Source organism: Hemitrygon akajei, chromosome 10, assembly GCF_048418815.1.
Source record: "Hemitrygon akajei chromosome 10, sHemAka1.3, whole genome shotgun sequence".
Taxonomy (NCBI): Eukaryota; Metazoa; Chordata; class Chondrichthyes; order Myliobatiformes; family Dasyatidae; genus Hemitrygon; species Hemitrygon akajei.
The window spans coordinates 132,957,575-132,984,557 of NC_133133.1; the positions used below are offsets into that span (position 1 = coordinate 132,957,575).

Genomic DNA, 26,983 nt, shown 5'->3' on the forward strand with positions numbered 1-26,983 from the left:
ACATATGCCCTCTGCTGTTTGCTATTCGTGCCCTGGGAGACAGGTACTGACTATCCACCCTATCTATGCCTCTCATAATCTTGTAGACCTCTATCAAGTCCCCTCTCATCCTTCTACACTCCAAATAGAAAAGTCCCAGCTTTGCTAACCTTACCTCATAAGACGAAGGGTCTCGGCCCAAAACGCCGACTATACTTCTTCCTATAGGTGCTGCCTGGCCTGCTGAGTTCTACCAGCATTTTGTTTGAAATACCTTGATTTGCTTTCTATATAAAACTACAATTCCCATGAATCCACTGCGCTTGACTCCATTTTCATATGATGCTAGTTGGACTCCATTTCCCATGATGCCATCGCCTCACCCTCCGTTTCGCAGAGCTCCGGGTGCCGTCCGTGGGGGTGACGGTTTGGTTTTGGTGCTCGGGGATGGGTGAGGTGTTTGGATCCTCCTTGCTCGATCTGTAAGTGTCGGCACTGCGCGCAACAGTGAAACCTCCGCCATTCCCTTCTCACCCACTGCTTCTCCATCACCGTCCCCTATGGATAATCTTGTGGGGTACGTGTCCCCCACCCTACCACCCTCAGCTCAGCGACCCGCACACCCCGTCCTCCCCTCCCAGTTCTCCCACTTCCAATTCTTTGGCCGTCGCCACCTCAGATCCACCCTCTCTTGCCCATACCTCCTCCCTCTATGTGGTTGCCACATCAGCCCTAACTCTTTCAGCCACCTCTGACGTTCCTCCCACTCTCCTCCCCCCACCCGCCCCGCTACACGATCAACCCCTGCTCCTGTTTGTTTACCACCCTCCCCAAACACATTTCTCCCTCCTTCCCTCCTTGGCCGGATGCCTGTAGTCAGAGAAACAATAAACGTTTAAGTCCTTTCATTGAAACTGATGGAGACCTGAAACGTTAAAGTGTTTCTCTTACCGCAGGTGCAGTCTAGCGGTTATTCTCTGACCTGTTGAACCTTTCCTGCTTAATAATTCAAATTTCCAGCTTCTTTGGTTCTCTGCCCTGTAGTTTTTCCCCGACCTCCGTCTCCTCTTCTCTCCTTTTCCATACCCTGCTAGCCCATCGCCCCCACCCCTTCTGTGGATGTGACCTGTCTTCTATTCCCCACCTCGATGCATTTTTCACCTAGGTTTCTTTGCTGCGTTTGACTACCCATACATCCACTTCTTACAACACTCACGTTGTTTTCTTTCCACCTTTTTCCTCTGCATCTTGATATTGTCCATCCTCGCTGGTTTGACATCTTTCAGCGTGAGTGTAACTCCATTGTATATGTTGCAGTGGAGACTGGGTTGAACTATCAAGCAGAGGCGAAATCTAGAATGATTGTGACCTTTTGGCTTTATGATATAAGTTTGTGATGCAGAGAAGCTGTAAAAGTAGTCCAGTGGTCCTTACATTTTAATTCAAGCTGAAGGTTCAGTTCACTTTGGAACAGGGAGTTTTATCTTTTGTGAAGAATGACAACCCAGTATAATTCTGCTGCTTGACAGCAAAAAAAAAGGCCATAAAGATAATCAGTTTTATAATTGAAGACTTACAGATAATTTGTCACAAACCAGGCTTTTGTATTCAACTAAAACTCCTGACATAATCATAATAAATGAACAAGTCAGATCAAACTACTTATGGGTAATTGTGCTTCAAACATTTTGCTGTATTAGAAGTATTTTTAGTCCTGTTAAAAGAGTAAACCAGTACTTTAAAAAAAACAGTACAGCAGCTCTTCTACTTCCTTAGTCTGTGGAGATTCAGCATGACATCTAAAACTTCAACAAACTTCTATAGATGTGTAGTGGAGAGTTTATTGACTAGATGCATCGCAGCCTGATATGGGAACACCAATGCCTTTCAATGGAAAATCCCCCTACAAAAAGTAGTGGATTTGGCCTAGTACATCATGTGTAAAAGTCCTCCCAACCGTTGAGCACATGTACATGAAATGCTATCATAGGAAAGCAGCATCTATTATCAGAAATCTCCACCACACGGGTCATGCTCTCTTCTCGCTGCTGCCATCAGGTAAAAGTGCTAGACCCTCTGGACTTGTAACACCAGGTCCAAGAACAGTTACTATCCCTCAACCATCAGGTTCCAGAGTAACGGGATAGTTTGCCCCATTGTTGAAATGTTCCCACAATCAGTTATCTCACTTTTAAGGACCCTTTATCTCATTATCTCATATTCCTGTTAGTTATTGCTATTTATATTTGCATTTGCACAGTTTGTTGTCTTCTGCACTCTGAATAATCTTTCACTGATCCTGTTATAGTTACTATTCTGTAGATATGCTGAGTATGCCCACTAGAAAACAAATCTCAGGTTTGTGTATGGTGACATGTATGTACTTTGATATTTACTTGGAACATGAAGCAATGATGCAGTTTACAGAAAAATAAAGAAAATCACGTTAGGCTATTTGGGAGAGTTTAACTAAATTACAAATGCTACAAAAAAAAAACAAAGAATTTCAGATGAACTTGGGAAAAGTCCATTTATTGAGAGGTCTGCCAGACTCCTCTGCTTCTATGTTCTACGCTTCTCTGCTTCATTCAGAAAGTTTGCTTCACCTTCCATATAATCTTATCCTGTCATATTTCTTTTTATTTTTAGATGTGTGTGCACTCTGGTAAAATCATTTTCTAGGTATGCTACTGAAGTGCAGAGTCTGCCACCAAATCTGAAAGACAAATTAATTAAAATAATGAGCTTGCAGGGAATTATTACAGATGAGAACATGAGTCAGGTGAGCAAACAACAGTTTGTTTTACATAGTGAAGGTAACACTAAAGTTGTTTGATCCATTCTTGGTCAGCGGTTGATCATTCCTCTTATTGCCTCTTGGGATTGCTGCTTTTGTATCAGACACGTATATTGTTCATATAGAACCATCCAGTGTAAATGACTTGGTGCCAGTGTCGTTTTTAGAAACGTGAAAACCCTTTAGGGATATTAGTAGTATCCCTTGATGCTGAATTTTGATAGCTGTGAAAAGAGTGGATGATGCATTATAACCAAGCCTTTTATCCTTGTCCAACACCTGTGAACCTCCTGAATTTCTAGTCATCTTAGCCGATTGTTATTAGTTGAGCAGTCTGGTTTCCTTTCTTCCAACCTAACTGTATAAATATTGCTTCTGACTAGTATGTTATTGTTAATTAAGTTTTCTGAATAAACACTTTCTAACACCTGGTGGTTAGCGTGACGCTATTACAGCTCAAGGCATCGATGTTTGGAGTTCAATTCTGATGCTGTCTGTAAGAAATTAATTTGTTCTTCCTGTGAGCACATTCATTTTCTCCAGGTGCACTGGTTTCCTCCCACAGTCCAAAGATGTACGAGCTAGTAGGCTGATTGGTCTTTGTAAATTGTCCAGTGATTATGGTAGATTAAATAGGTAGGTCGCTGGGAGGTGTGGCTCCTGGGCCGGAAGGTCTGTAAATAAATAATCACTAAAATATTTTCAGTTTAACTTAATCAGTACAGATCATTCTTATTGTTAATTACAGTTGTTACTTAATTAACTTTTTCCAAGACCATTAACATGTGTATTGACATCAGATGCTTTGTTTACAGGTGTTACACCCAGGCCTCCAGAAACTGGATCTCCGTGACTGCAATATTACAGATCAAGGGTTGCTCATGCTTCAGATTTGCACTCAGCTGAGGGAAATTAATTTGAGTTCCAGTGAATGCAAGCTCTCTATAACCTCTGAAGGTACTTCTGATAGCTCATTTTGAACACCATGATGGATTAAGGAATTAGGAGTGAAATAAGGCAACTACTCTTGCTACAAAATTCTGTATAGTGTACAAAGGCAAGAGTGTGTAAAGGATAAAATAAGTTAGCTAACACAAAGCAACTTTAAAATCATAAACTTCCAATTCTCAGAGGTAAATGGGGATGGAAATCAAATTATAATATTTCCATATGTGCCTCAGTAATTACATGTTTTTATAATAGTCTAAGAACAGATTGCCTCATGGCATGATTATTACATGTTTTAGAAGGTTCCCAGCAAATAGGTTAGGTTCAGATATTATTAATGGGAGAAAAGGAAAAAGGTACAGCTCTTGTATAAAAAATTCAATTATTTTCCGAGACATTTGGAATTCAGACCTGCTCCAATGCTCACAAAGGACAGGATGACAGCAAACTTGAGCTGATATAGTGTCTCCAGGCTAAGCAGAGGACACTATTGCCACATTTCAAAGAGCATTTCAAATAATTGATGTTCATAGTGTTAAAACACTTGGAATATAAATAGTAATATACAATCAAAGTTAGACCTCACAAGTAATTAAGTTTATTGTTAGTAGTGGACAATTTTTGTAAACATTGTTTTAGGTCAAGATTCTTTTGGCATTGTACAACTTGTGTACTAATGATTGAAGATCATCACAGATTACATTTGACCAAGTTAGTGGAGTTATTTAAGTATCAGCAATTGAATCACACATGGACTTTTAAAAAGCTTTTAATAAAATATTTAATTAGAAAAGTTAGGAAAAATGAAGGCCATGAAATTAAACTGAGGAATGGATACAAAATTGGCTAAGGGGCAGAAAGCAGTGAGTAGCAGTGAAGAACTGTTTTTGAGGTGCCTCTATGTCAATTGGTGGTATCCCTCATGGTTGGTCTAACCACTTTTTAATAAATAATTATGAGCTGAATTGATATAAACCAAGTAATTTTAATGATTTCTTAAGAAACACAGATTTGGAAAAAGGAAGATGACATTAACACTTTTTTTTCTTTCCATTGATACTGTCTGACCAGCTGGGATTTCTAGTATTTTATTACCTATTATTTTATAATAGAGCATCATATATTTTTTGGTCCATTTGCACTTCTCAGAACTTCTGCCTTGAAAATGTTCAGTATTTCCTTCTGGCTGAATTTGCATAATTTTTTCCATGCTCAATTGTTTAATTTTCTCTTTGTATTTGATGAGACATTTACCAAAACACATCTTCTAGCCATATCTCTTAGCAAATCTCTTCAGTTCAAAATTATTCTGTGTAGATTTCAGTTGAAATTCCTCCCTTTGCATTTTGGATTCCTTGCTTCCCTGCTTGATTTTGTTTTTGGTTTTGTATGCATTCTAGAAAAGTTTTTGACTAGAATCTTCAATGATCCATGATACTTTTAAAATTACTCAGTATTTCTCAAATTACTGTTTTTGCGACATCCTTAAAGCCAGGCTCTTTATTTTCTCTACAACATCTCTGATCTTTTCCACCCAAAATGCTGGTGAAACACAGCAGGCCAGGCAGCATCTATAACGAGAAGCACTGTCGACGTCTCGGCCCAAAACGTCGACAGTGCTTCTCCTTACAGATGCTGCCTGGCCTGCTGTGTTCCACCAGCATTTTGTGTGTGTTGTTTGAATTTCCAACATCTGCAGATTTCTTCGTGTTTGCTCTCTGATCTTTTCCAGTCTGCAATTCCTTTTTATTGCTCTTCAGGCATCAGACATTGCAAAAGTCAAGATGTTCAAATGTCACTTTAGATATTCTTTTCCCTTTGACTGCCATCTTTTCTCCCAAACATATCCTTTGCTTTTTTCACCATCCCTTTTTGACATAACCCTCTCCACTGAATAATCAGCATTTGGCAAAGGCCATAGCTTCATTCCATTACACTAGTACTTAAGTGTGTTTTGACTGTAGCACAACGTTGAGCTCTTCTTCTGCCACCTTCACCTTTTACCCACTTTTGGCCCATGTGTTCGCTCCATGGATTTGACCTTATCTTTTGACCTCAGAATTTTGATTCACTATCCTTGTAATCTTTCTAGATCTTTCCATGGAAAACCAATAATATGATATTGGCTGATTCAATTTTTCCAGTATTCACTCACTCAAGCTTTCCTAATCTGAATGTAGTGCTCCATTCCCTGACACCTAATGCCAACTTTATTGTTAAACCCTCAGGTTATAGTGGTCTTGTTGTTCTTTGCAGAAACCAACTTCTATCTTTCAGAGGTTGAACCTGAATTTTGACATTTCTTCATACCCCTTTTTGAGCCGTTGTCCCATGTCACATTAGGCCATAGTTCCCCTTAAAGCAATTGACCTTATTTCCTCTGTCCTTCAGATCCTCCAACAACATAGTCTCACAATGAATTACAATGTGTAAGCAGGACCTCTGGTTACTACAGCTTGTTCTAGTCCTGCAGAATGCACTTTTCCTACTTTGATTCCCCATTATCCAGCCTCTGCTGATCAAAACATGCATTCATTTTGTCGGTATCCACCATTCTAATAGTTTATTGTCTCCTGACCCAGAACCTTCATTTTCAGCCTGGATATCTAATCCTTCCTAGACCTTAAAGCCCTTTCTTTGTAGTTAGATGAATGCCCAGCCCAATCCCCATCATCAGAGTCCTTTCCCTGTCTGTTTAAACTTCCCACATTAAATAACTTCTGCTTTCAAAATAACAGAAAATGCTGGAAACACTAAGCAAGTCAAGCAGCATCCATGAAGAGAAAAACAGAGTCAAAGATTTCGGGCAAGGATGCTCCATCAGAATTGGAAAAGTGAGAAAATAAACATTTGTTTTTAGTTTCCCATAAGTGGGAAAGGTGGAGAGAGAGAGCAGATAAGATGTCTGTGTTAGGGTGTGAACCATAGTTGTCATTGTAACAATTACTTTAAAAATAATACCTGTTGGACATGGTTGTTCACCTGATATTGTTAAATTCAAATCTGCAATTTTAATCACACTGTTTCTCTTATAGATCTGCTTGGCCTATTGAATGCTCTCTGCACTATTTTGTCTGGGTTCCCACCATCTCAAATTGTTTGTTCCAACGTCTTTGACTCCCCTAACTTCTCCCAAACAAAATGTGTTGCTGTGGGAATCTGTATGGATCCAAGATGTGTCTGATTCTGAGATGTGTAGAACATTCTCTATTTCAGACAGAATTGAGATCCTCCTTTTACTCTCTCATATTGATGACTATCTTGGTGCCATTTTTCATTTTGTCCTTAACCATTTAAAAAAATTGTTCTCTTGTTCATTTCCACCCTGCTGTAATCTTGCATGTTAGCTCCATTTTCTATCTGTATTCTAGGAGGTAAGTTTATGGTTAGTATCTTCCATGCCAGAAATTCGAGAGAAGGGCTGAAATCAGTATGGTTGCTACTACGAAGGAGAAGATATTTGAGAAGCAAAAGATCCAAAGGATAAGTCACCTAGACTGGATGGACTCTGCTCAGGGTCCTGAAAGCAGTAGCTGAAGAGGTTGTGGAAGCTATTAGTAGTGATCTTTCAAGAATCTTAATGGTTGGATTGCAAGTGCAAGTTTTCATCCTTTGGCACCATTCCAGGCTCTAGTGATTTATCTCTTTTACAATGATAATAAATAAATACATCACTAGAGTCTGGAATAGTTCCAGAGGAATGACGTTGCCAATGTCACACCACCCTTTAAGAAGGAAGAGAGGCCAAAGTCAGAAAATTATTGTCTGGTTAGTCTGATTTCAGTGGTTGCTAAGATTTTAGACTCCATTTTAGGGTACTTAGAAGTATATGATTTTTTTTTAAAAGGCAGAAGTCTTTGAGGAAGTAGCAGACAAAAAAGACAAAGTTGGATAGTTTATCTGAATTTTCATAAGGCCGTGGTCAAGTTAGAGGTGTGGTACTAGCATGGATAGAAGATTGTCTGACTGGCAGAAGGCAAAAAAAATGGGAAATAAAGGGGCCTTCTCAGGTTGACTCACGGTAACTAGTGGTGTTCCTAATGGTTAGTATTGGGTCTGCCACTTTTCACATTTTAAGTTTAACAATCTGAATAACTAAATTTATAGTTTTGAATCAAGTTTGTGGAGAAGCATGTAGATTTCAAGGAAGCAGAGCATCTGCAGAAGGACAGCAAAATGCTAGAGGAACTTAAGTCAGGCAGCATATAAGGAGGGGAATAAACAATCGATGTTTTGGGCTGAGACCCTTCATTCCTGATGAAGGATCTCTGAAAACATCGACAGTTTATTCCTCTCCATAGATGCCAACTGATTTGTTGAATTCCTCCAGCATTTTGTGTGTCTTGCTCAAGATTTCCAGTATCTAACAAATCTTTTGCATGTTAATAGTAATGCAGACTCTCTAAGACCATAAGACATAGAGGCAGATTTAGGCTACTTGACCCATTGAGTCTATTCCATCATTTCTGATTTATTATCCCTCTCAATCCCATTCTCTTGCCTTTTCTCTGTAACCTTTGATGCCCTTACTAATCGGGAATCTATTCAAAGATAACCAATGACTTGGCCACTGCAGCCATATGTGGCAATGAATTCCACAGATCCGCCACACTCTGGCTAAAGAAATTCCTCCTCATCTCTGTTATACAGGGATGATCTTTTATTCTGAGGCTGTGCTCTAGTCCTAGACTCCCCATACTCTAAGAAACATCCTCACAGTGTCCACCTTATCTAAACCTTTCAGTATTCAATAGGTTTCAATGGGAGCCCTGTCATTCTTTTAAACTCCAACAAGTTTAGGCCCAGTGCCATCAAACACTCCTCATACATTAATCCTTTCATTCCCAGGAACATTCTCCTTGGGACCCTGTCCAATGCAAGCACATCCTTTCTTAGATAAGGGGCCCAAAACTACTCTCAATATTGTCAATGATCAATGCCTTATAAACCCTCAGCATTATTTTCTTGCTTTCATATTACAGTCCTCTCGAAATAAATGCTAACATTGCATTTGCTTTCCTAAAGGGGACTCAACCTGCAAGTTAACCTTTAGGGAGTTCTGCACGAGGTCTCCCAAGTCATTTTTGCACCTCTAATTTCTGAACTTTTTTCCCCATTTAGAATATAGTCTATGCCTTTTTCCTTGTAACAAAGTGCACAACCATACAATTGCCTACACTGTATTCCAGCTGTCACTTTGCCCATTCTCCTAATCTGTCCATGTCCTTCTGCAGATTCCCTACTTCCTCAACACTACTGACCCCCCCCCCCCCCCCCACACCATATATCTTTGTATCATCTGCAAACCTGGCCACAAAACCATCAGTTCTGTCGTCTACATCATTGGCAGATAACATGATAAGAAGTGGTCGCAACACTGACCCATGCGAAATAGCACTAGTCACGTGCAGCTATGCAAGAAATCTACACAGGCATCTATTTGATATTCACTCTATATCAAGGTACCAGAGCTAGGATTTAGTTTTTGTTTTGGGGATTATTGATGTTTTGCTCCCTTTGAAGCCTTTGATTATGTGGTTTTCTGCAGGTTTAAAAGTTATTGCTTCGTCCTGTCCCCACTTGTCAGAACTGTGTCTCAGAAGATGCCAGAATGTTTCAGATGAAGGGATTGTGGCCCTTGCACAACAATGCAGAATGCTACAGATAATCAACATCAGTGGCTGCTTAGGAATCACCGATGCCAGCTTGCAAGCACTGGGGAAGAACTGCAGGTTTCTGCACAGTGTTGATTTTTCAGCCACAAAGGTACACTGATACCAATAATATAATATGTTCTTTGTATTTTGTGTCCCCTCTTCTATTTCTTTATCCTTTCATAGCCCCTGCCCAGAGGGTTAGATGCCTTGGCTTGTTCAAACTGGTCAGAGTTGTACAGCACCGAAACATGCCCAACTTATCCATGCCAACCAAGATGTCCATCTGAGATTGACACATTTGCTTGAATTTTGTCCATGTTCCTCTGAGCATTTTCTAACCATGTACCTGTCCAATATCTTTTAAGCATTGTAATTGCATCTGTCTATGCAGCTTCCTCTGGTAGCTCGTTCCATGCAGCTCACTGAGTGGATAAAGTTATTCCTTGGATCCCTTAATAGTTCCCCTTAATAATATGGCCTCTAGTTTTAGACCCCTCCCACTTGGGGGGAGGGGAGACTGTGACCATCCGCTTTATTTGTGCTCCTCATGCTTTTAAATACTTCTATATGTCAGCCCACAGCCTTTGGCTCTCCAGGGAGGAAAAAGTCCCAGTTCATCCAGAATAGCACACGTAAAATGCTGTAGGAATTCAGCAGGTGAGGCAGCATCTATGGAAAGGAATGAACAGTTGATGTTTCAGACTGATGCCCTTCATCCAGCCTCTCAGCTGAAATTTGCTTTTTACCAGAACTTGTCATGGGTTGTGTAAAGTCATTACGGCGAAATCACATAAATAGATGTAATTAACCCCTAAACTGTAAGGGATAATTGACATAGTGATTTCCGATATTGGTTATGCTGTTCATATACAGTGGATTCAGGTTAATTGAGACACTTCAGGATCGATACATTTTGGCCCAGTTAAGCAGCTGCCCCAATTAAACAAAAGTTTCATGAAAGTAGTTAAACAGATATATAAAAAAGACAAACTGCTGTTTAACTAAGTAACAAATTATGTACTTAAATGAAATCAGAATAAATTGGATACTACCACTACAGTACTATAAAACTGTGCATTAGTTTCTTTTAGTTATTGATGGAGGAATTCATCCAGTGTATGCCACCATGTTCTTTTGATTGACTGTAAATGAACAAAATCAACATATACACCTAGTGCAGATAATGCACTGCTTCATAAAATACTTGTAATAATTACATCCTCTAAATCTTTATTTTCATTATAACATTCAAGATGATTGTTGATACCTTCAAATCCTTCATAGTTCCTAACTTGTTGAAGTAGCAAAATCATTTCATTTTCACTCCTGGCCATTTCTGGCATCTCAAGCCTGAATTCTTGAAACTACAGTGAACAAAACAGTTCTAAATTATCTTGCTGCTTATTTCTTGCCAACTGTCAGTGACTTTAAAAAAACACTGCTTTTTGAACATAAACACGTGCAATTCAAAGTAAAATTTATTATCAGACTACATACAACCCTGAGATTTTTTTTTTCTGCAGGCATACTTGGCAAATCTGTAAATGGGATCAATGGACAACAAATTGTGTAAATGCAGATAGAAACAAATAGCAATAAATAACAAGCATGAAGTAACAAGATAGAGTCCTTAAAGTAAGACCATTGGTTATGGGAACACCAGAAGTAAAATGAATGTAGTTATCCCCTTTTGCTTAAGAGCATGCTGGTTTTGGGGTAGTAACTGTTCTTGAACCTGCTGGTGCGAGTCCTGAGGCAATTGTACCTTCTTCTGATGGCAGCAGCAAGAAGAGAGCATGGCCTAGATGGTGAGAATCTTTGATGGATGCTGTTTTTCTATGGCAACTTTTCATATAGCTGTGCTCGATGTTTGGGAGGGTTTTACCCCCATGATGTACTGGGCTGAATCTTCTACCTTTTGTAGGATTTTCTGCTCAAAGGCATTGGTGTTCCCATACCAGGCTATATTGCAGTTAGTCAGCACACTTTCCACCATACATCTATATAAGTTTACGAGGGCTTTTGATGACATGCCAGATTTCTGCTGAGGAAGTAGAGGTGCTGTCGTGCTTTCTTTGCAATTATATTTATATGATGGGTACAGGACAGGTCCTCTGAGAGAGTGACATCCAGGAATTTAAAGGTCTGAAATGTCTGAGTAGCCAAGGACTACATTGCCGGTGTCTGTCAAGACAACCATAATGATAAATAGTTATGCATCTAGCCTCTGCCAAGTGTTGATGGAAATATTTGCAACATGTTACTGTTTTCCAACTGATAGTTGGTAAAGATAGGCTAGAGTTTGTTTTCTTCTGCCAACAAGTAATAGGTGGATAAAGTATTTCACTGGAGGTTTATTTATGGCGCATCCCAGTGACTATATGCATAATATACAACTTGTCAACACAGTAAATAAAGATTCTACTCCCTTAAGTTCAGGAGTTGTGCAGTCAATAGCAGTAAATCAAACATTGCTGTCTAGTGAAGACAAGTCTTAATTCTGCTGCACTGTGTTTATTTTATCCACCACAATAAACAAAAGTTACCATAGAGCAATGAGGTCTATTTGTTGATGTCATGTGGACCTTGCATGCAATGTGTAGACAGGAAGTCACACTGCCACATGATATCAGATAGAGCAGGTTATAAGCGTGCTTCATCTGTCTGATTGTATTAGGTGAACCCTGCAAAATGACCCAGCAGATGTTCAGATTTATGCCTGTGTGCTGGATTTTATTTATTTATTTTTGCATAACTTCCCAATTGAATGAACATTCTTGCCATCACAAAGGGGGGAGAAAAGAAGGGAGGAGACATCAGAATATCAATCCAATATTTTATTCACCATTAGTCCCACATATGTCTTCCATCTTTGACTATCATCCATGATGGTCTTGCTATAGCCCACATAGAGTTGTCCTACATTGCTAAATCTGTGCCCAGTAGTGGTCCTGTAAACATTGAAGATGTTATGTCTTTCACATTTTACCCTCTTCACATCCCTGATTTATTTACAAGTTGCAGGTAGTGTCAGCTTGCTTCCTCACTTCCCTTAATGTACAGTTGCAAGGAAAAGTTTATGAACCCTTTGCAATTATGTATAGTTTCCATATAACCATATAAACAATTACAGCACGGAAGCAGGCCATCTTGGCCCTTCTAGTTCATGCCGAACGCTTACTCTCACCTAATCCCACCTACCTGCACTCAGCCCATAACCCTCCATTTCTTTCCTGTCCATATACCTATCCAATTTTTTTTAATGACAAAATCAAACCTGCCTCTACCATTTCTTTTGGAAGTTTCCTGCATTAATTACTCATAAAATGTGGTCTGATCTTTATTCAAGTCAGAATAATAGACAGCCACAATCTACCTAAACTAATAGCACAAACAATTGTACTACTTCTTGTCAATACTGAGAACACTATTTAAACAATCACACTTAGTTCAAAAGTGTATGTGAACCTCTGGAGTGATGCCTTCCACAAAAGCCTTTTGTAGTCGAGTGTTCCAATCAATGAGATGAGATTGAAAGTGTGGGTCATACAGGTGCCCTGACCTGTTTTTTTCAAAAAAAGACACACACAGTCAGGTTACACACATATCACAGTTTGTGATATGGTGCAACTCAAACTACCTGCGTCTCAATATCACCAAGACCAAGGAGATGGTGGTGGACTTTAGAAGATCTAGGCCTCATATGGAGCCAGTGATCATTAATGGAGAATGTGTGGAGCAGGTTAAGACCTACAAGTATCTGGGAGTACAGTTAGACGAGAAGCTAGACTGGACTACCAACATAGATGCCTTGTGCAGGAAGGCACAGAGTCGACTGTTCTTCCTAAGAAGGTTGGCGTCATTCAATGTCTGTAGTGAGATGCTGAAGATGTTCTATAGGTCAGTTGTGGAGAGCGCCCTCTTCTTTGTGGTGGCGTGTTGGGGAGGAAGCATTAAGAAGAGGGACGCCTCACGTCTTAATAAGCTGGTAAGGAAGGCGGGCTCTGTCTTGGGCAAAGTACTGGAGAGTTTAACATCGGTAGCTGAGCGAAGGGCGCTGAGTAGACTACGGTCAATTATGGATAACTCTGAACATCCTCTACATAGCACCATCCAGAGACAGAGAAGCAGTTTCAGCGACAGGTTACTATCGATGCAATGCTCCTCAGACAGGATGAAGAGGTCAATACTCCCCAATGCCATTAGGCTTTACAATTCTACCGCCAGGACTTAAGAACTTTTTAAAAGCTATTATTAATGCTTTTTGAGATAGTGATTTAGATGCATATCATATTCTTTACTGAGTTAAGTATTGTATGTAATTAGTTTTGCTACAACAAGTGTATGGGACATTGGAAAAAAGTTGAATTTCCCCATGGGGATGAATAAAGTATCTATCTATCTATCTATCTATCTATCTATCTACTGACAGAGCCTGCTCTTCTAAAAAAAAAGATCTGTTTATGTGCACCTGTGGTGAACTACATATACCTGTCTGGACACGCCCCCCCCCCCCCCCCCGCTGACTGCTCCTGTGGCTCCTCCCACAGACCCCTGTATAAAGGCGATTGGAGGCACTGCTCCTCTCTCAGTCTCCAGGATGTTGTGTGATGGTCTCTTGCTGCTGATAGTGCTCTTCCAGCTAATAAAAGCCTATCTCTCGCCTCACGTCTCCGAGAGTTATTGATGGTGCATCAGCACCATGCCTCAATCAAAACAACTTTCAATGGACCTTAGCAGAAGAATTGTACAGATGCATGAAGCTACAAATTGCTACAAAAGCGTTTCTAAAGCCTTGAGTGTTCATCAGTCCACTGTAAGAGAAATTGTTTACAAATGGAAGAAATTCAGTACTATTGCTACTCTTCTAGGAGTGGACATCCTGCAAAGATCACAAAACTGCAAATGTTCACAAAAGACGAACAAAGCACAACTCCGTAGCACACGAGTGTCAATTGTAAACTGACTGACAAAAACCTGCGACGCACCACTGATGCAGACGCTTGGTGCCTCAGGATCAAACAAGTAACAAACATGTATTGAACAGTTATGGAACGACTGCAGAACAAAAGGTTCTTCTTTCCTAGTTTGACTCATTGAATTTTTTTAAAATTGAAAACAGATTAATGTGAAAGAAGATAATATTCACCAAAAGATGTGCAGCAACAATAAAATCGCTAAAAATAATTAAGTTTTAGATTTATTCTCAGTAAAACCTATTTCTAGCTCTAAGCTACATGAATTCCTGTTAGATAGATAGATAGATAGATAGATACTTTATTCATCCCCATGGGGAAATTCAACTTTTTTTTCCAATGTCCCATACACTTGTTGTAGCAAAACTAATTACATACAATACTTAACTCAGTAAAAAATATGATATGCATCTAAATCACTATCTCAAAAAGCATTAATAATAGCTTTTTAAAAAGTTCTTAAGTCCTGGCGGTTGAATTGTAAAGCCTAATGGCATTGGGGAGTATTGACCTCTTCATCCTGTCTGAGGAGCATTGCATCGATAGTAACCTGTCGCTGAAACTGCTTCTCTGTCTCTGGATGGTGCTATGTAGAGGATGTTCAGAGTTTTCCATAATTGACCGTAGCCTACTCAGCGCCCTTCGCTCAGCTACCGATGTTAAACTCTCCAGTACTTTGCCCACGACAGAGCCCGCCTTCCTTACCAGCTTATTAAGACGTGAGGCGTCCCTCTTCTTAATGCTTCCTCCCCAACACGCCACCACAAAGAAGAGGGCGCTCTCCACAACTGACCTATAGAACATCTTCAGCATCTCACTACAGACATTGAATGACGCCAACCTTCTAAGGAAGTACAGTCGACTCTGTGCCTTCCTGCACAAGGCACAGATCTTTTTTTCCTATGAATCGGTTTTTGTTTAATACTTTTTGCATGAGTAGGCTTACTTTTTTATTATTATCACTGGGGTGCAATGCGCCACTTCTAATCATCCAATGCACCACAGGTTAGCCATCCCTGGTTTAGATGGATTGTGTGCTATTGTGACTTAGATGAAGATCAGACCACATTTTATAAATAACTAATGCAGAAAACCAGGTTATTGCAAAGGGTTCACAGACTTTTTCTTCCAACTGTAAGCTTACCTTTGTAACTTGCCATTTGAGATGCCTCTTGAGAAGGAAGTGCAGCAACAGCAAATTAGCGATGAAGAAAATTTGTTGTCACACTCAGAGCCATCTCCTTTCTCATCTGTCTTGATACATCTCATTGCAGAACACATTGAAGGATTCTATTTATTTAAATGTACTGCATACAAGTAGTATTTTTAGCACCTGACTCAAGCTGTGGAAGCATAGGGAGTCAATATTTCGAGTTGAAACCCTGTATCAGTACTGTGCCTCTGTCAATGCTACCTGAATCACTGACTTTCTGAAGCAGTTTGCTTTTTGCTTCACGTTTCAGCATCTGCAGTTTCTTATCCCCTCATTAAAATATAGCACTCTTAATACATAGGGAGGTGTTTTGAGTTTTATTCAGGAGATTAAAAGAAGCAGCAGCAGTTTTAAATTTGGCTCCCTCTTGTGTGATGACTTTGTTTGGACATTTGAGTTTGTATCATATAACCATATAAATGATTTTGGACTGCCTGAAGATAAAAATCAAGTAAAACAAAGAGCAAACCAAAAAAAAATCATCAATGAATCATTATGAATGACTCCAGATAAACTAAGAAGAATGTCCTAGAGAAAAGAAACAACAAAGACTGTTCCTGAGGCACACAGAACTCTAGGAATCCAGTGTAAAGTATAAAAATGTTGCAAATTGTATAAAGCAAAATGCTCAGGATTTGATTACCTGTTCTTGATAGTTTATTCTCACTTATTTTGCATCAAACTATTAATGCAAATATTGCTTACTGTTTTAATTGTTGTCTCATTACTAACCATGTGTTTGATGTTCATAATTGTCTACATTAAAATGATTTAGTGAGCAATGCATAAATGTTTTAAAACGTCAATAGATCTCAGCCTTAAAAATGCATTTTAAAGGATAAAAATTATTAAATGTTCTTACTTCTGCAACGGCTCAAATTTAAGAGCCATTCAGATTTAATAGATGATGAATAAGACAACTGTCCTTTTTTTCCCTATTTGAGATAAACTATGAGCTGCAACATTGCACAAACTCACCCATTTATCTTTAATACATCATATTTGTAGCTTGTGGCTTTTTGAAGTTACGCAAATTTACTTTGGAAATTTTTTGTTACTAAATTGTACAATCGTTAATTGTTTTGAAATTGTTTCCATGTATGACAATTAATGATGCTGCCTTGTTATACTGTTGCATTGTTAGAGAAGTCATGGTTATGAGCATCAGGTGCCTTAAAATGCAGAAGTGATTGTAACTTCTTGAAGATCAAAGTAACTTTATTATCAAAGTATGTATATGTCACCATATATTACCCCGAGATTCATGTTCTTGTGGGCATTCACAACAAAAGAAAGAAATTCAAGATTTTAAGTGGAAAAACTACTCACAGACTGTCAAACAACCATTGTGCAAGTCAAGAGAAACTATGAAAATGCAATAAGACATAATAATGATAGTAAAATAGTAAATAAATAATTCTGAGAACATGAGTTGTAGAGTCCTTGAAAGAAAGTCCATATGAATCCATTCATTGTTCAGGTGAATAAAGTTATTCACATCGATTCAGGAGCCTTATGGTTGAAGGGCTATAACTGTTCCTTAACCTAGCAGTATAGGGACCCAAAATTCCTGTACCTCCTTCCCAACGGCAGCAACAAGAAGAGCACATGGCTTGGATCGTGGGGTTCCTTGTGGCAGAACTCTTTGTAGATGTGCTCAATGGTGGAGGACTTCTCCTGTGATGGACAGGTTGTATCAACTACTTTTTTGGCTTTTCTATTCTTGGACAGTGGTATTTCCTTACCAGGCTGTGATACATCCAGTCAGGATGCTCTCCACTGTGCACCTATAGAAATTTGTCAAAATTTTAGATGACATGCCAAATCTGCACAAACTACTGTTTTTTAAAAAAAAGTCATAAATATTCTTTTGTCAGAATATTTAAAATAGATGGATCCAATAGCTGTAAATGTTCTACAGAGGAACTAATGTGATTCATTGTGTCCATGGACAACTTCTGAAGTGAATGGCTGTGAAGCTTTAAAACTACTCTGAAGTTCATTGGAAATTGTATTTGGATGCAATCAACGAGAAAACAGGGTAATAATTTAAGATTATAAAATTATCTATATATTCTCTATAGCCTTGCCTTCCCTGTTTCTGAAAATCCTTCCATCTCAGCAGCCTGTCCATGTACTCTATTTCTAGTCTTTTGAAATCTGCACATTGAATAACCCCACCACTGCTTTTGTTCTTTGACTGCCTATGTTTTAAGCTTTGGAACTCCCTTACTAAGACTCTCAACTTATTTCCTCCTTTGGCACCCCTTAAAATCCTTATAACCAAGATTTTTGACCACTTTAATATTTAATCATGACTTGATATCAATTTTTATTTGATACACTTCACTGAAATAGATTATGGCTATTACTATGTGTTGCATGAATATTCATCTGGAAGTCCAATAGTTTATTCTAAAACATACTTTGAAATAGAATTTTTTTCAGAATCACCAGATGTTAAACATGCCACTTTTTGACTGCCATACTTGGCGGTTGTTTAACCTATTACCAGTTGTAAATTTACAGCTTATTTTGTGTCAAGTTAGTAGTGTGGCAAGACTGGACAGTCTGGATAGTAGAGTTATACTATCCTTTGAAGCAGGTGAATGGGTTGTAAATACAGCATGACCTATTTTTAGCACCTTAGTATTTTATTACATAACTGTACAAGAGAACTGTTAACCTCATTGTAGAATGCACAGTGGTTCCCTAGGAAATATATAAATGGTGTTATATTTCAAGTCACTTCATTATAGGAAGGATGTGGAAGCTTTAGAGAGGGTGCAGAGGAGATTTACCAGGATGCTGCCTGGATTGGAGAGCATGTCTTATGAAGATAGATTGAGCAATTTAGGATTTTTCTCAAACAAAACAAAATTGCAGATGCTGGAAATCCAAGCAACACACAACTTGCTTCCTGGCCTACTGAGTTTCTCCAGCATGTTGTATGTGTGTCGCTAGGACTTTTCTCTTTGGAAGAGGGAAGATGAGAGGTGACTTGACAGAGGTGTATAGGATGATAAGAGGCATAGGTAGAAAGTAAACACAAAATACTCTGGAGATGCTGGGGTCAAAGCAACACGCACAACACGCTGGAGGAACTCAGTAGGTCGGGCAGCATCCGTGGAAACCAATAGTCAACGTTTTGGGCCGAGACCCTTCATCAGGACGAAGGGTCTTGGCCCGAAACATTGACTGTTGGTTTCCACGGATGCTTCCCGACCTGCTGAGTTCCTCCAGCATGTTATAGGTAGAATGGATAGCCAGAGACTTCCCACAGCAAAAATGATTAATATAAGGGACAGTAATTTTAAGGTGATTGGAGGAAAGCATGGGGGGATGTCAGAGTTAAAAGGGAGATGTCTCAGAGAGTGGTGGCTGTGTGGAACACCCTGTCGGGTGGTGGCGGTGGCAGAGACAGATGCATTTGGGGCATTTTACAAACTCTTAGATAGCACATGGCTGATAGAAAAAGTGAAGGGTTATGTTGGAGGGAAGGATCAGATTGATCTTGGAGTAGGTTAAAAGTTCAGCACGACATTGCGGGCCAAAAGGACTGTACTATGCTGTAATATTCTATGTTCTATATTTGGAGAATACTGATGAGCTCAGTCAATAAGTAGGTTACGTGAATATAATTTGGCTGGAACACAAAATTGGTAGTAATAAAACCCAATGATAGATTTAAATTACCATATGCATTGTTACCTGACTTGGGAATAAATTGTAATTGTTTCCCTATAGCACCCCAAAGTAATACTTAATATATTTGTTTGAAGGAGTGCATGTCAGCATTTATTATCCATCCCTAGTTAGCCTTGAACTAATGAGGCAGTTTACCAGTGATCTAGATGAATTTGGAGTTATCAACATGCCAAACTGAATAATGATGACAGATTTCCTTCCCTGAGAGCCTTTACTAAATCAGATGGTTTTGTTTTTACCATCTGGTAGTTTCATAATTAGTAATTCTGACCTAATTATTAATTTAGTTATAGATAATTTAACTCTTTGGTTTAATAACAAATTAATTTGAGGGACATGGGTTGGTGTAATAGGAACATACCTTATTAAAATGCTATGGCTTCTGAGTCTCCTCGACCCTGTTGCAAACAAAACTTATAAACAAAATATCTTTATTTTTGTTTAATTTGAACATGCTCTGAATAGCTTTAAATATATTCAAGATGGAGAAGAGACCATATGACTATCCAGGTGAATATCCAGCAAGTGGCAAATAATGTGTTCACTGTGCAGTTGCTGTGAGTTTTGGAATGCACAAATGGCCATTGGTGACTGGTTGAAGGTGACTAGACACATATGAAACCAGAGTTGGTAGTCCCACAAAATATCAAATGTTACGGAGATGAAGCACAGAAAAATAAATTTGACTAGCAAGATATTAGTTCAATGAGTTTGAAATTGGCTTAGTGGTTTTACCAGTGAACCAATGGGTTTTGTCCAAAGCATTGCTGCATCAGTCAAACCAACAAAGTTCTCTTCAGTCTGTGCAGAGGTAGCTCACGTACAGTTGCATGGGGTGATGGGGAATAACTTACATAAAGAAACAGGAGTCAAGAATCTATTTACACTAATCATTAGACTAAGGCCTGGGATAAAAGGATTTTCCTGTAACAAGGGACTAAATTTATTAGATCTGTATTCTTTGGAGTATAGCACAGTGAGGAGCATGACAGGGTCAATGTCAGGATATTTCCACTACGGGCAGAATCTCGAACAGTGATGTGATTGCCAAGTTAAGGAACAGTCATTTAAATTTGAGGTGAATAGTAACAACTTCTCACAAAAGGTGATGAATTAATGGAATTCTCTACCCTGGGTAATTGTGGAGACAGGATCATTTATTTATTTTTTCTTTATTTAAAGATACAGCACGGTAATAGATTCTTCTGGCCCAATAAGCCTATGCTGCCCAATTATACCCATGTGACCAATTAACCTACTAACTTGCATGTCTTTGGAATATGGGAGGAAACTGGAGCACCCGGGGAAATAACTTGCACAATCACACGCAAAGCATACTAGCTACTTACAACGGGATTGAACCGGGTTGTTAGCGCTATAATATTACGCTAAATGCTACACTACCATGCCACCCTACATAATTGGAGGTGTTTAAAGAGGCGTGTTAATAGATTTTGGAAATAGGAAGAGTTTGGGAATATGGAGAACTAGCACAGAAGAGGAAAGGAGGCTTGGAGCAGATCGTGTATAGTAGACTGGTTGGGCAAGTTTGAGGGGATAAGTTACCTCCAACACTTAGTTTCTTCTTTCATTCTCATATCTGATTCCTACCATGTGGACAGCAAATGACAACCATATTGAGCTTGACTTCGATGCCCTTTTCTCTTCTGGAGTCAGAGAATGCTGATCATCAACGTTTACATTCAAACCATGCCTTTTGAGAGTGGTTGCTCCCTAGGGAAGTTTATCAAGTAAGAAATCTGTGCATTCACAAAGAAAAGCAGATCACTGACCATTACTCTTTGATAACCTCAATAGTATAATAATAAACACCAGAAAAACAGGAGGTGGGATCAAGTTCCAGTGTGGCCAGGTGTTCCACAGGAACCACTCCCAACTATGCATCTTCAACTTCCATATCTTCACATCCGAGTGTGAAAAATAGAAACATGCTGGAAGCTAGATTTCACAATGCTCTGATTCTAGCTCTTTGGCTTTACATCAGCTAGGCAACCTCATTTGTTTGAATTGAGCCATGGACTTTGATTTAAAAAGGTAAATTCAGGTTAAGTATTTCTATATTCTTTATTATGTATACAAAATAATACATTATAAAGTAGTTGTACATGTAAAATAATGCTTATACAGTATATGTATTCAAGATCATTTAATGTAATTTCCAGTACGTGTGTAAAGTAGCAAGCTGTCAAAAGCTGTTAAAGCATTACTGGGTATGTCACACTAAGGTCTGTTGTCTCAGGCCAGGATGCCATTTATGGTCCGTTGTGCTTCAGAACAGCAAGGCCTTGAGTACAGTAGATCTCACAGGTGCTACATTAAGTAACAGCAGACATGGAATAAACCCAGGCAGCATATACAGGCTAAAGATCAAATCCATCCCATTCTCTGTAAGAATATACAGAACCTTTCACGTTGTCTGTAAGGCACATGCACATTCTACAGTACATTCAAGAACTTTTAGGACCACTCCTGTTTTACAACAACTAGTTTCAAACTATGCTTTCTCACAGCATTATTAATCATCATTTCTCTTTTAACTTGTCAGGTTTCTGATGCTGGTGTTATTGGGTTGGTGAATGGAGTGTGTTCACAGAATTTAAAAGTAAGTTGTTTCTGTGCTCATGATTCTGTATGAATTTATCCATATCAAGGTTTTCTCTCTCTCCTACATTTGACAACTCTGGGTTGCAAAAATATGTGGAGCATTTAGTCTTACAGTAATCTGTGTTGCAATTGGACGTGACTAGGTTAGCTACTCAAAAGCAGTCAACTCTGTTTTTGAGCTCTTTTGATTGGACTTGAAGAGGAGGGAAATCTGCGGAGACAGGGAGGAGTGGGTAGTAGCCTGATCCAGGACAAAGTGACAATGATGACAGTTGGAATATTTTGAGCAGTGTACAGGAAGGGAGAGGAAGCTGAGGAAGAACCGTAGATATCGAGGAAAAGAATGATGGCATTGGAGAATTTTAATTCAGCTCTAAAATCTAATCTTCTCTAAAATTACTGTTTTGTTTAGGTTTCAGTCATGGTACTATTTTTAATTTCGGATTTCAGAAGGTTTTGAATTTCTGTAATTTAGATAAACCTAAACTGAGTGCACATTTGCTGCTGTCGGCACAGATAATTAACAACACCATTAGAAAATTTGTGTTTCTCGAAGATGAGTGGTGACGCAGAAGCTATCTTCATTTAATTTGAAATACAACACATTTATAGTGTGTTCAAAAGGAAAATTACTGAAAAAATTTGCTACTGTAAAATGCTTGAGCTGGGGAAACTCGGTAGGTCAGGCAGCATTGGTGGAGAGAGAAACATTTCAGGTCACTGACTATTCATCATATGAGTGTTGCCAGCATTTCCTAGCTTTATTTCAGATTTCAATTGTCTGCACCATTTTGCTTTTCAAAGTGCCCACACTTGCTTGCCTGATTGTAAGAATGTATGTAGTGATATGTAACTGTTCTAAAGTCAGCACAATAGTTTTATTGCCAAGTCACATTGTTAGACTTGCTGCTTTGTCAGACATCCTATGTTTCAGAAGAGAAGTTAGAGAGAAATGTTCCCTTGTTACTATTGTTCGGATGAATACTCATGATATTTGTAAATTAGGACATTATTTTAGACAATTTCCTTACAACTGCTGTTTATTAACATTTGCTCCATGCAAAAAATAGATTTCTGAATTTGTGAATTTGAACAATAACCATAGCAGCTAAAAATAATTCTCCCAGCCTTTGCAACATCACTTGAAAATTAGCAGGTTGTAGACAGATGCTGGTCTGGCAACAGTAAGAGAATTTCACTTATTCTAAATTTAATGTGAGGATACCTTTTCTTTAGGAGATTCATATGGATCGTTGTGTGAACCTGACAGATGAAGCAGTGGAAAATGTGCTCATTTTCTGTCCCCATATTTTCATTCTTCTTTTCCATGGTTGCCCACTTATCACAGGTGAGTTGGAACACAATTAGCCTTATGCATATGCTTTTTATTTTGTTGATCGCGTCATCTCAGTTTGAAATACAAGACAAAGTCAATGTATTCAGCTATGTATCCTAGACAGTCTCTGGACCTGCTGAGTTAGGTAACCTCTTCTCGACAATTGCATCCCTCTGATCTGGACAAGAGGGAAAAAAATTACCTGCTACACCCTCGTTTCTGAGATTTGTAAGTGCTGCCTGCAAGCCTTGTATCTAAGTTTTAATCATCTGAAGAGGTAATATCCTTTTCTCAGCTTATGCTCATACATACATGAGCTATTGTCACTATCAATGGGGAGAGGGAATCCTGGCTTATTTTTCTTCACCTGGGACAAGAACACGATTGAGTGCAGCTTGGATGCCTCCCAAAATCAATGAGGCTACTCGCACTCAGCCCAGGCTGTAGTGCAAGGGGCTCCTGTGTGAGGTACTGGATGTTACTGGCAGTTGTTGAATCAGTATTGGGATTTTCAAGAGACACCAAAAACATTAGTGAAGGGATGTAACTGCTCTCTTCAAGTGTGCTACACTTTTCTGTTTTCAGATCGTTCAAGAGAAGCTCTGGAACAATTAGCCTATCCCAACCAAATGAAGCAAGTGACATGGACTGTTTACTGAATTTTTTTTAAACCTTTGTTTAATAGATGGTAATTAACGTGTTCTGTAATTTTCATGCACTACCAACAGTTGCTCTGAACATTTGTGACTAGGTAATTATAAATTAAATATTTTTATTTAACTTGCTGACCACAGTATAGAATTTATGTTTATGTGGAATGTTGCATTTAGTTGTATGCAATATTGGTGTTACCATTGCTTTGGTGTGATGTACTGGTAAAATAAATTTGAATCTACTTGAAATCTTTGGATTCTTACTTTTAAATACAGTATCAGAAAAGAAAGTGTGATGTATTGTATTATAATGATTTAAACATTCAAGTTCTGTTGGAATAAATCTGATTTATGGGTTGGATTCAGTAGAAAGACCATAACTGTATGTCCTACACTTAATTAAAGCAAGGTACTGCTATGATGTAATGTTACAGATTCAAAGGTCTTTGTTTCAATTCCAGGCCTTTGTTGGGTTGAAGTCAACCAGAATTCTTGTTGTTCTCAAAAGGCAGATTTGTGGTATAAGGAGATGTTAAGCAGACTAGGTCTGTATGCAATGAAAGGTTATCTCAATATAATACACAAAATGCTTATAGTGTTAGAACCAGGAACTGGTCTCAAAATAGAGCTCACCTCTTCAGCACAGAGATGAATTTTTTTTGACCCAGTAAACCCCTGGACTCTACTACCCAACTTGTATCCAGGAAGATTGATAAATAGGAGTGAATCAAGGAAATAGGGTTGGTGTAGAAAAGTGGCCCACAGGTAATCAATCAGACAAGAAAGGCCAATTCGCTTATTGTTACAGTCAAACAGAAAATGGATTAGATGAGCCCAATTTTGAACCTATAAAAATCTCCAGACACTGCTTGAAGTCAATCCATAATTCTCTTCTTTCGTCAATGTAGTAAGTTCATACTCTGTGATCTTTTGCAGCCAATTCTGTCCAACATATTTTGTAAACTCAGCTCTTCCAGGATCCCCAATCATAATTTCTGATCCATGAATCCTCTTGTATTCTGTCAGCCATTTGTGGAGATCAGTGGCAAGTTCTTCATCATAAAACATATCACCCAAAAGAATCACATCCCATTTTTCTTCTATCTTTCCAATTAAGTTTTCTGGAGCTACTTGCAGTGGTGATATTTTGTTAAGTTCACAGTTTATTGCTATGGCGACTGCTGCAACTGTAGGAAATCAAAATCAAACAATTTAAATATACCAATCTACAGTATGTTCCCGATGTGTTCTGTCCAATTAAACCTATAATTATCATCATCTAAATCTATTGAGCCTTTCCCCCATTTATTCAGATAACTAAATTTTTACCTCACCCATCTTTGCTCTATATCCCTTGATGTGCATTTTTTTGTAAATAAAAAGGTAATGCTTACAATTTTAAATTGATCCAGTATTCACAATCTCTTGGAGAAGTTCTATATTTCTACCATTGCTCAAAGAATGCTTCAAAGCACTGTGGTACTGTGCTAATTTGGTCCTTTGACCAAGAACTCAAAAATGAAAATATTGCTTGGTTCATTAAAAATCCAGAATATTTTATGAATATATATACACAAACCCCATTTCCAGAAAAGTTGGGATATTTTCCAAAATGCAATAAAAACAAAACTCTGTGATATGTTTTTAGGTCTTTCAACATCTACAGTACATAATATTGTGAAAAGATTCAGAGAATTCAGAGACATCTCAGTGCGTAAAGGGCAAGGTCGGAAACCACTGTTGAATGCGCGTGATCTTCGAGCCCTCAGACGGCACTGCCTAAGAAACCATCATGCTACTGTGACAATTATAGCCACCTGGGCTCGGGAGTACTTCGGAAAACCATTGACATTTAACACAGTCCGTCGCTGCATCCAGAAATGCAACTTGAAACTGTATTACGCAAGGAGGAAGCCATGCATCAACTCTATGCAGAAACGCCGGCGAGTTCTCTGGGCCCGAGCTCATCTCAGATGGACCAAAAGACTGTGGAACTGTGTGCTGTGGTCAGACGAGTCCACATTTCAGCTAGTTTTCAGAAAAAATGGGCATCGAGTTCTCCGTGCCAAAGATGAAAACGACCATCCTGATTGTTATCAGCGAAAGGTACAAAAGCCAGCATCTGTGACAGTATGGGGGTGCATCAGTGCCCACAGCAAGGGTGAGTTGCATGTATGTGAAGGTACCATTGACTCTGAGGTGTATATTAGGATTTTAGAGAGACATATGTTGCCATCAAGGTGACGTCTCTTCCCGGGATGTCCATGCCTATTTCAGCAGGACAATGCCAGACCACATTCTGCACGGGCTACAACAGCGTGGCTTTGTAGACACAGAGTGCGTGTGCTTGACTGACCTGCTGCCAGTCCAGATATCTATCTCCTATTGAAAATGTATGGCGCATCATGAAGAGGAGAATCAGACAACGGAGACCACGGACTGTTGAGCAGCTGAAGTCTTCTATCAAGCAAGAATGGACAAAATTTCCAATTGCAAATCTACTACAATTAGTATCCTTAGTTCCAAAACGATTAAAAAGTGTTATTAAAAGGAAAGGTGCTGTAACACAATGGTAAACTTGCCTCTGTCCCAACTTTTGTTGAGTGTGTTACAGCCATCAAATTCTAAATTTGTGTCTATTTACAAAATACAATTAAGTTGGTCAGTAAAACTATTGAAAATCTTTTCTTTGTACTTTTGTCAGTTAAATAAAGGTTCATGTGAATTAACATATCACAGATTTTTCTTTTTATTGCATTTTGGAAAATATCCCAACTTTTCTGAAAATGGGGTTTGTATATTAAACTTGAAAAATTGCAAGAATGGCTGTGGAGGAAGAAGTTACATAAAGTGACTTAGAAATAACACACAACAATATTTCTGACTGGAATATTTTAATTCAGAGTCACCTCACAATTGAGTACGAGATGGGTTTTTTAAAAATATCAAGCATTCCAATGTCTGAGAAAAATCCTCTGGCTAGAGGTCACTATAGCACAGAACACACCAGCTACCAGCAGAAGCAGAATTATGGAAAAGAAAATGGTGACAGACAAAGGACACATGCATCACAGCAGGTGCAAACATCACT

The 26,983-nt window shown here is 38.8% G+C and overlaps 2 protein-coding genes across 2 annotated transcripts in view; one reads left to right on the forward strand and one right to left on the reverse strand.

The window, feature by feature from the left end:
• Window positions 1-339: 339 nt before the first annotated feature.
• On the forward strand, window positions 340-24,141 carry amn1 (antagonist of mitotic exit network 1 homolog (S. cerevisiae)). Its single transcript, XM_073058987.1, has 7 exons — window positions 340-461; window positions 2,629-2,761; window positions 3,592-3,733; window positions 9,273-9,490; window positions 21,845-21,901; window positions 23,140-23,251; window positions 23,825-24,141. Exons 1-7 carry the CDS (start codon window positions 427-429, stop codon window positions 23,896-23,898), a joined length of 771 nt encoding a protein of 256 aa, XP_072915088.1. The 5' UTR covers window positions 340-426; the 3' UTR covers window positions 23,899-24,141.
• Window positions 21,350-26,983, reverse strand: part of etfbkmt (electron transfer flavoprotein subunit beta lysine methyltransferase) — a 31,911-nt gene continuing 26,277 nt past the window's right edge. The window contains exon 3 of the mRNA XM_073058988.1: window positions 21,350-25,079. Within this exon, the coding sequence (XP_072915089.1) occupies window positions 24,739-25,079 (341 nt within the window). The 3' untranslated portion in view covers window positions 21,350-24,738. The remainder of the gene's footprint in view (window positions 25,080-26,983) is intronic.

Coding starts and splice junctions, on each gene's coding strand:
- amn1 (XM_073058987.1), top strand. CDS start 427: ATGGGTGAGGTGTTTGGATCCTCCTTGCTCGATCT. Junction 3,734..9,272: donor GCTCTCTATAACCTCTGAAG/GTACTTCTGATA, acceptor GGTTTTCTGCAG/GTTTAAAAGTTATTGCTTCG. Junction 21,902..23,139: donor TGTGTTCACAGAATTTAAAA/GTAAGTTGTTTC, acceptor CCTTTTCTTTAG/GAGATTCATATGGATCGTTG.